General features: G+C 60.8%; 1 protein-coding gene across 1 annotated transcript in view; it reads right to left on the minus strand.

The window, feature by feature from the left end:
- Positions 1-4,356, minus strand: part of KCNQ4 (potassium voltage-gated channel subfamily Q member 4) — a 57,247-nt gene extending 52,891 nt beyond the window's left edge. The window contains exon 1 of the mRNA XM_052637073.1: positions 4,043-4,356. Within this exon, the coding sequence (XP_052493033.1) occupies positions 4,043-4,356 (314 nt within the window). The remainder of the gene's footprint in view (positions 1-4,042) is intronic.
- Positions 4,357-9,275: the final 4,919 nt, after the last annotated feature.

Genomic DNA, 9,275 nt, shown 5'->3' on the forward strand with positions numbered 1-9,275 from the left:
TATGTGAGGCTGGGCAATTGCCATCCAGTTTCACAAAATCCTGCCACTGCCCACCTCCCTACCCCCCACTGCCTGTGTGCTAGGGACACAGGGACAAAGGCGCGGGAGCACAGCTCCTGAGCAACCCCGGGCTGGGGTGCAGGCTGGAGGCAAGGTGCAGGAGGAAGACAGTGCGGGCAGCCCCAGCTCTGGGCTGAGGCTCCCCAACGCTGATTGCGAGACCTCTCCTGAGCCTCAGTTTCCTCACCAGCATGAGGAGGACACCAGCACCCACCTTGCCGGGCTGCTGAAGGACACAGCAACTGTGGTTTATAGAGGATGCTTAGCTCAGTGCTCGGCACATAGCTGATGATCCACATGTGATCAGCAATTTCAGTTCAAACTTCAAGAGCCAACCCAGGCAGCCTCAGGGAGCATCAGGGAGGCCCTGCACAGGCAGTCAGGAGTCTTCAGCTCCAGCCCTTGCACCTGCCACTGATCTCCTGTGTGATGGGTCTCCAGAGCCTCAGTTTTCTCATCAACAAAATGGGGCTGTCAAAATGTGTGGCCCCTTCCCTGGGGTCTCTGGGCACCCTTTGCTGGTCATGTTCTTTCTCAGACAGTCAGGGTGGGAGGTGGGGGGACGCCAGGGTTGGGAGGCTGAGGGCTTCGGGAGCTGCCGCTGCCTCCTTCCCTCCCCATTCCCACAGCTTCTGACCCCAGGGACAAGGCTGCCGGAGGATGTTTACAGAGTGTAAACCTTCACTTAGAGAAAGTTCTCGGGGCAGCTGGGGGCTGGGAGCTGCAAGAGTCCCACAGCAGCGCAGCAGAGCGGGGAAGACGAGGGGAGATGGTGCTTTGCTCGGACTTGCCCCTTCCAGCCTCTGACTTCAAAAGGGAGGCCGGCATGGCCCTTGGCAGGGGGCAGCAAGGAGCAAATATCACTTCCAAGGGCTCGGAAGCAGGATAGGCAGTGATGTGGTGTTTCTCAAAATTCAAAGAGCAGGGCCTGTTAAGAGTTGAGGGCTGAAATCAAGGACTGGGGCCCAGGGGAGGAGAGTGGGGGCTTGGTGACAGGACCAAGGGCCTGGAGGGAGGCGGGAGAGCTCGCAGGGCCAGCAGTCCCTCTTTCTGGATCTCAATGAGAAGACAGGAGTCAGCGGGTTCCCACTTCCCAGCAGCTGTAGCCGCTGGCAGGAGAGGCAGAACTAGGGCTGGTCCTCTGGGCAATCGCCCACACCTCGGGGCCAGAGACGGTGTGGGTTCTGGGTGGAGCCCAGAGGGACCTGGCTGGCAGGTGCGAGGAAGGTGTGCCCTGGGGTGAAAGGGCCGGCTCACCTCCATTCCCTCCTCTCTGAGTCCTTCTCCCAGAGGCTTCCCTGCTGGGGCCCCTCCCACCAGGGCCCACATCTCCCGAAAGGGGCTCCTAGCTACCTGTGTACCCTGGACTCCCCTCATTGGGCTGCCTGTGAGGGTCACTGGGGATGGGGAAAGGATTTTTACCAAAAGTGGAACAATGGGGGTCGAAGTCCAATGGTAGGAAGCACTTCCTGGCTCGCCCAAGACCCTGCAGGGAGTGACCCTGCATCTGGATGGAGCTCCTCAAGAGTAGGAGAGGCCTCCCAAGCAGCCCCCTCCCCTGAGCCCAATAATACCATCCATCCCTCACGCTCCCGCAGGCCCCTGCAGCTCACCAAAGTCTTTCCCACCCATTGCTCATCCAAGTCGAAGGCCCACAAGGCTGGGGTTTCTCCCCACTCTGATGGCCCAGAGATCTAAAGTTCAGAGAGCTGTGGCGATCAGCCCAAGACTGCACAGCATGCAGGAGGTGGGGTTCCTGACCTCTAAGATGAATGACCAGTTCCCCGAGATCCCCAAACATCCAGACATTTTCATGCCGTGTTTCATCTCCCAGAGTTCCCGAGAGATGCCTCAGCCTTGGGCTCCTGGGGACAAGTGGTCAGAACTAGCCTGGCCCTGGCCAGGGCATTCCTGGCATCCAGAAAGGGCAGGATGTGGGGCAAAGGTACCAGCAGATTTAGCTCCTGGAGAGGAAGGAGCGGCCCCTCCAGAGGAGGGGAAGACAGTGTTGGCCAGAAGACACAAGGCGGGTCCTTCACCCCCAGTGACCTTTACAGGGGCTGAGAGGCCAGGACTGGGGATGAAGGACCCCCACCTCAGAGCCCTAGTGCTTTCCCAGGCCCAGCCTTGCCTTGGAAAAGTCATGTCCCAAGTGGAGCCCGCAGATTGTCTCAGACTCCGCGAGCACCCAGGCTGTAGGGTGGGCAAGGGCATCTCAACGCAGAGGCTCTTAATTAGCAGTCCCCTGCCCCTCATGCCCGATGCCACTGTCCCTGCTACCCCAGCACAGAACCCGTAGCACTCCGACAGCACTCTCTGCAGCGAAAAATTCACCCAGGCCCTCCCAATGGGCACTGGGGATTGGGCTGCTCCTAACCACTGACCCTGACCCTAAGTCTGGCCTCATGTCTAGAGCAATCTCAACTCTCTGCCCCACCCCTACCTGGCCCACCTGAGGTCCCTGCACCAAGCCATGGCTGTCATCCCCGGCAGGCTGGCACCGAGGTGCAAAACAGGGAACATGCAGGCTGAAAGAGCTCCCTTCCTCTACCCTCCATGTGGTCAGGGGTCTCCTTTGCCAGCATTTCCTCCCCTCCCGTCGGAAATTCTGTGGGCCAGTTAGGACTCGGCAGAGGCAGGCAGCAGTGGGTCAGGCAGAAAGACAGACCAAAGACAGGTGGAAACAGACAAGCAGAAGAGTGAGAGTCAGGTGGATAGGGAGATGGACAGACAGGCACACAGATAACTGGACAGGTCAACCGAGGGGTGAAAACAGACGAGCAGGAGAGATGGAGGCACAGGACAACTCACACACAGACAGAAACTCACTCTGGCAGAAGGACAGTCAGACAGGCAGAAGGACTGTAGGGTAGTCCAGTGGACAGGCAAGGGGACCACCCAGGAGACCCTAAGACCAGAAGGCCCTCTCTGGGGACAGCAATAAGGGATTCATATCGGCACAGTTTCCAGGGACCAGAGGTCTCTCTCTCGGGCACCTTTGAGCGTCTGAGCGCCAGGCCCAGTCTTTCAACTGATATCTGCCGGGCCTCTCATGTTCCCGGCTGGGCCAGGCAGTCCCCCAAGACAGAACTCTGAGCTGCCAAAATTCACTCTTTACATCCAAGAAGGGTCAGTGTTTTTGAAAGTTGTAGGAGCCTGGTGAGGGGGAGGAGGGGGCCCGCAGCCTGGGTGTTTCCAAACCTACCCCTCTTCTCTTTCTTTTCCCCTGGGGGTGCTCAGAGCCAGGCCTGGTGCTCCCTGGTGCGGCCCGGGAGCTGGGCAGGCTAGCTGGCCGAGCCCACAAGGCAGGCGGCATGGCCCACTGCTGCCACGGGGAAGTTGAGGGTGGAAGGGAAGACTGCGTGAAGACTCACAGAAGTCAGCACACGCCAGTGTCAGAACCCTGGTGGCTCAAGGGGACTCCCAAACACCTATAATTGGGGGCCAGTCCTGGGCTGGGGTGGAGGTCGTCCCTGGAGAGGGACGTCTCTGAGGGGAGCCCAGGTAGGAACCTACTGCAGCTACAGAGCTGTGGAGAGGGTGACAGTGTGGGAGGGCCAAAGGGTCCTCTGTGTCTGGGACACGGGGAGACAGAAGTGAGGAAGAGTGAAAAGGGAGCCACACTTTAGTGGCTCCAGATTGAAGAGAGATGGGGGACAAGAAGCAGGCGTGGGAGTACCTGGAACAGAGGAGCAGGGGTTGGAGAAAGGGTGGAAATAAGGAGTTGAGGTGGGGGAGGTCAGAAGCCAGGTCAGGCAAGGGTCAGGACTTGGAGAGCGGGGATTAGGAGCAGGCTGAGGGGGATCAGAAAGCGGGCTCAGATCTGGGGGCAGAGCGATGAGGGTCGGCCGGCCTCGGGGCTGGGGGACAGGAGGCGGAGCTAGGGCGGGGCGGCCGTTCCCCCCTGGGCCCAGGCTCCAGCAGGGGCCGCGCGGGACGGCAGCGCGAGGGCGCGGCTGGGGACTCGGGGTCGCAAACTCACATAAAGACGTGGTAGACGAAGGCCCAGCCGCGGGGTCGCTCCAGCACGTTGTAGACCCAGTTCTGCAGGCGGCGGTAGCGCTTGTGCGCGGCGGAGGAGCGCTGGCCACAGGCGGAGCCCGAGCCCGAGCCTGGTCCTGGGAGGGGTGCGCCCGGCGGCAGGGGGCTGCCCAGGAGGCCCAGGCGACGCGGGGAGCCGCCCCCGCCCGCCTCGCCCCGCTCGCTCTGCACCGCCGTGAGCGCCACCAGCTCGGCGCGGGGGGCGTCCCCGGGCGGGGGGGCCAGGCCGAGCCGGCGCGGGGGGACCTCGGCCATGGGCGGCGCCGGGCGGGAGGGGGCCGGGGCCCGGGTCCGATCCGGAGTCGGGGCGCGCGCGGGGCGCTCAGCGGCGCATGGCTCGGACCCGGGGCCGGCGGGGCGGCCCGGGGCGGGCGCGGTCGGCGGGGGTTAGGGGTCGGGCCGGGGCCGCTCCGGGGCCGGGGGCGGGCGCTCGGAGTCGGGGGGCCGACTGAGCCCGCGCTGACCGCCCGCTTCCCCGGCGACTGGGGCGGCTCTTTCCGACTCCAACTCTCTTATTACGCGCTCCATGCCGCTCGCCTTTCCACCTGCCGCCGGCGCGCCGCTCACATGTCAGCCTCCCCCGCCCCGCCCCGCCCCCGCCGCCCCCGCCCGCCCCGAGGCCGCCTTCCCAAATCGGGAGGGAGCGAGCGAGCCGGCGAGGCCGGGCGGAGGGAGGGGGCGCGCGGGGAGGCGGCGGGAGGACGCCCCCGCCGCGCAGGCCGCCGAGGCGGGGCGGGGACCGGACCGCGTGGTGGCGGCCCCCGGGGGCAGCGCCGGGGCCGGCCGGCCTGCGGGCGCGAGCCGCGCGCCGGGCTTCGCGGAGCTGCGTGGACCTGAAGGCCGGGCTGGGGGCAGGCGGGACACCTCCGGTGTGGCCGCCGGAACGAGGAGTCGCTGCCGCGGTGGCGGAGGGGACGCGCGTCCCGCGGAGTTTGGGTGCGAGTGGATGCAGACGTGCCCGCTGTGTGTGCCAAGTGGGCGGCTGTGGCTCCTCGAGGTGGTGGGGTTGAGTCAGGAGGGGCGGGGCGGGGGCACGAGGTGGATGGGTGTGCAAGGTCCCGCCCGCTGAGGGTGGCAGTGTCCCCGAGGTGTGACCCGTCGGCTTGCGCCGGTGCGCGTGGTGCGAGGTGTGTTAAGCGTGCCCGCGCAGTGTGTGGCGGCGCGCGCTCCTGCCTGGACGGCCTGCGCGCGTAGCACTGTGGGGCTCAGGTGTGTCTGCTCTCCCTCCCACCCACCGCACCTCTGCCCTTCCCTTCTTTAGGCTGCGGGAAGAGCCTCGCTTAGGCCACGCTGCCCCCAAAGTCTCCTCGGATCAGAGGGGCCTGCTCCGCGCCAAGCCGGTCTGAAGCGCAACCTTGCCTCTCCTCCGGGTCAGGGCACGGTTCAGGGCACACGGGTGCTAGGAGGTGGGCTCTGAACCTGCACGGAGGCCAGACGGTCTCCCCCCGACCCCCTCGCAAAGGTTCACAGAATCCCACCCCCAAACGGCGAGACTTTTCCCCGCTAGAAAGTTCTTGGTGCCTGACCTACTCTCTCTAGCTTTGGGGGAGGCCCTTTCATTCCCGTTAGCCCCCCTTGGTCCCGCCCGCGGTGGTCCTTTGTGTTTCCCCATCCTCCTCCCCTCTTCCCCCGACCAAAGCTTCGGCCCCACCAGCCGCTCCCTCCGCAGGCCCTGCCCCAGGGTGAAGCGCTTCCGCAGCCAACTCTTCCCGGTTCCTCCGGGAGGATCTCGGGGGACGGAGCCGAGCGGGAGGGGCGGCAGAGGGGGCGGGAAGGAGAGCTCGATTCTCAGCTGTCAGCAAAGGCAGCATTGATCTGCTGAGCGCCAGTGGGGGAAGGAGAGAGAGGGAGAGAGGCAGAGCTGCTGGCGGGCAAAGAGGGGGCTGCAGGGAACTGGGGGTCCCCGACTGGGCTTGGCAGTCGGCTTGTACCCCTTCCCCAACAGTGACCCTTTTCCCTCTGCAAGACAGGGCCTGCCTTTGGGGTCTAACCTGAATCTCTCTGGCTGTCCCTGGGGCCAGAGCCTGGTGCCCCCAGGGCAGGTTATGCCTCTTCCTCCCTGGTAGCTGGGGAAGGTTTCTGGACCCCAGGGCCCAGCTATGGCTGCATTGCAAAAGCTGGGTTAACCCCTCCTCTCTCCATGAGCTGAAGCTAGCATCCCTTAGATACGCAGCACTACCTTTACGGTCGCTAGGGGACCTCCTGACTGTGCTTCCCCAATCAGGGGCCCTGGGGGGAAGACTAAGGTCTGGGGACTTGAATGGTGGGAAGGAAAGCAGTTTTAAGGGACCTAGGGGGTTTCCTGGGGTCTTTTTGAGGCTCTTCTTCTGTGGCAGAAATGGCACTTAAACACACACTCATCAACACCCCTTCCTTTGTGCTTCCCTTGTGGCTCAGCTGGTAAAGAATCCAGCCGCAATGCGGGAGACCTGGGTTCAATCCCTGCGTTGGGAAGATCCCCTGGAGAAGAGAAAGACTACCCACTCCAGTGTTCCGGCCTGGAGAATTCCATGGACTGTACAGTCCATGGGGTTGCAAAGAGTGGAATACAACTGAGCGACTTTCACTTCACTTCTTCATCAACATCCAGAAGGGCTGAAACTGAGTCTGATTTGGGAAAGCCGAGCATCAAGTGTGGCATCACCTCTGGATGCCACGGCTTTCTTCCAATTTGTGAGGAGCCCTCACTTTCGGGAGAGGTCTCCCATCCTCTCCCAACTCCAGCTCCAGATGAGCCTCTGAGGCAGCAAGAGGAAAAGAGAGACTGTGACTGTAGCTGGAGGGATGGAAGGTGGATCTCGGGAAGAAGTTTCTTGGGCCCAGAGGCCTGTGTCTCCTGCAGAAGCACGTGTAGTGGGACAGGCCCGCCGCTTTTTAAAGTGCAGAGTCATGTGAGAGTTTCCTGGTGGCCTAGTGGCTAGGATTTTGGACTTTTACTGTCATGGCCTGGTTCAGCCTCTGGTTGGGGAAGTGAGATCCCACATGCTGTGTGGCAAGGACAAATAATAATACTAATAAATAAAGTGGAGAGTCATGGAACTTTTCCTAAGGAGTGGGGGATGAGGATGATGGTTCCAGAAGGACGTAAGCAAAGCTTAGTGTGTGTGTGTAGGTGTGTGTGCACGCGTGCATGCGTGCACATGCATATTCACCGACACATGGGAAAGTGAAGGAGGCAGAGGAGATAGTCCACTGCAGAGAGGACAGGTGGCCACTCTGAGGGTCACCCAGTGGCCTTCCTGCCCTGTCAGGATTCCAGGACATGAGTATGACCGGAAGGAGGGCCTTTCCCCAGCGCAGCCTTTAGTGACTAAGACACTTTTCCGAGCCCACAGCTGTCTCAGGTGCTCTCGGTCAGCCTCCCTGCTGGAGGTGAGGGAGGGGGCAGGCTGTGGTTCCCTACCCTCCTCCTGCCCTCTCTCCCACCTGCTCCCTTCACCCCATCCTCAGCAGCTTCCTTCCCACTCACCCCCGCCAAACCCGCACATCTCTTCCCGGTAACACTGCCCAGAAGACATTCCGCTCTGCCCTGACTCACTCACTGTCCCACCTGGGCAAGTCCATGCCTGGCTCTGGGCTTCAGGTTCCCCATCTGTCCACAAGAAGGGGCAGGGCTCCAGGATCTTCTGTAATTCATCATTGTCACTTTCATCCATCAATGGAGCAAGTATTGATTGAGAGGAAGATTGGGCAGGGAGAGAGCTCCTATTTGCTGAGCACTGACTGTGCCAGGCCTTGCTTCTGCTGGGACCAGAACAGCCCCTTGCATGTGAGAAAGCTGAGGCTCAGAGAGGTGCAGGGACTCACCTCAGGACACACAGCCAGTATCCAGAGCTGCCTGTGAGCTGTTCTCTCCCCTGGCCAGCACCACCCACTGTGCCCTGGGTACTGAGATCAGTGCTGAGAGGAGCCACAGATGCCCCAATCTCTGTTCTTTAGGACTTATTTCTGCCAGGGGTTGAGACTCCCAGGTCTGAAAAGGTTGAGGTCTAGAAGTGGTAGGGACCTTCATTACAGGGCCAGGTTCAAGCCTGTCCTTGACTGACAACTTCAGGTCAACCCAAGGGTACAGATTCGTTTCTGGAGTAGGAAGAGGGTTTTAAGCCAGTGGGTCTCAGGCTTTATTAACAATAGAATCCTTTTTTTACAGACAGAATCTTAAGGTAGCACCCCAGTGTGTAAAGAGCATTCAAGCAAAGGTGTTTGGGTTGAGTCGGGGAGAAGGGGGTAGAGGTCTCACCCACCAGACCTCCTCCTCTTCTCTCTCCACAGCCCAGAAACTATTTGGGTTTTCTTATATATCTAAGTGTTGCTAGAAGTCAGATAAGGAGTGGTCTCCACTGGCAATGGCAGAGTTGGAACCTTCTTGGGGATGGGGTTGGGAGGACTTGGAAAGGTGCTGAGAAGTGCAACAAGTAATGCCTGCAGGTCACATGAAGGAGGCCCAGAACTTCACGTAGGATGCCTTACCTGTATCGTCTATTTCAGTATCCCAGCAGCCCTCTGAGGTAATACTATTCACACCCCCATTTTACAGACAAGGAGACTGAGACTTGGTGAAGAGTCTTGCCTAGTAAATACCCCTGTGCTGTAGTGAATGTGTGTGTGTGTGCGAGTATGTGTACATGAGAGGTGGAGTGGGAAAGGGGAGGATTTACAGAACATGGGGGAGGAAGAGCAAGCTTGATGAGGGGGACACAAGGGCCCTTGAATGCGGGGCTGAAGGGTCTGATTCGGCCTGATAAGAAACAGGGAGCCTGGCGGGGGCTGAGCCTAGGCTTGCTGCAGAGGCTGGGGCTCTGTAGGAGAGAGCTCAGGAAGGGGAGTTGGAGGCATTAGTACTGAGGTTGGCAGTGGGGGGCTGTGGGGAGCGGTAGAAAGAGCACTGAGCAACAGGTCAAGTCTGGGCTCCTGATTCTACTTTTGGACTAGCTGGTACCCTGGGGCACTTCACCTCTGCCCCAATTTCTCTGGCTATCAGGAAGACTAAATGCAACAATACATGAAAAAGTCACAGCTGTGCGGGGAGCAGTACAACTGTGAACCACGGATCTTAGCACTTTCCAGGCGTGTGTTCGGATGGGGCCAGGAGATGCTGTGAGAATTCCCTTCTAGCAGCCCTCCTCCTCGTGGGAAGTCTTTCTAGTAGGAATGGGGGGTTCTCACGGGGTGAC

This window comes from Budorcas taxicolor, chromosome 3 (assembly GCF_023091745.1).
Source record: "Budorcas taxicolor isolate Tak-1 chromosome 3, Takin1.1, whole genome shotgun sequence".
Classification (NCBI taxonomy): Eukaryota; Metazoa; Chordata; class Mammalia; order Artiodactyla; family Bovidae; genus Budorcas; species Budorcas taxicolor.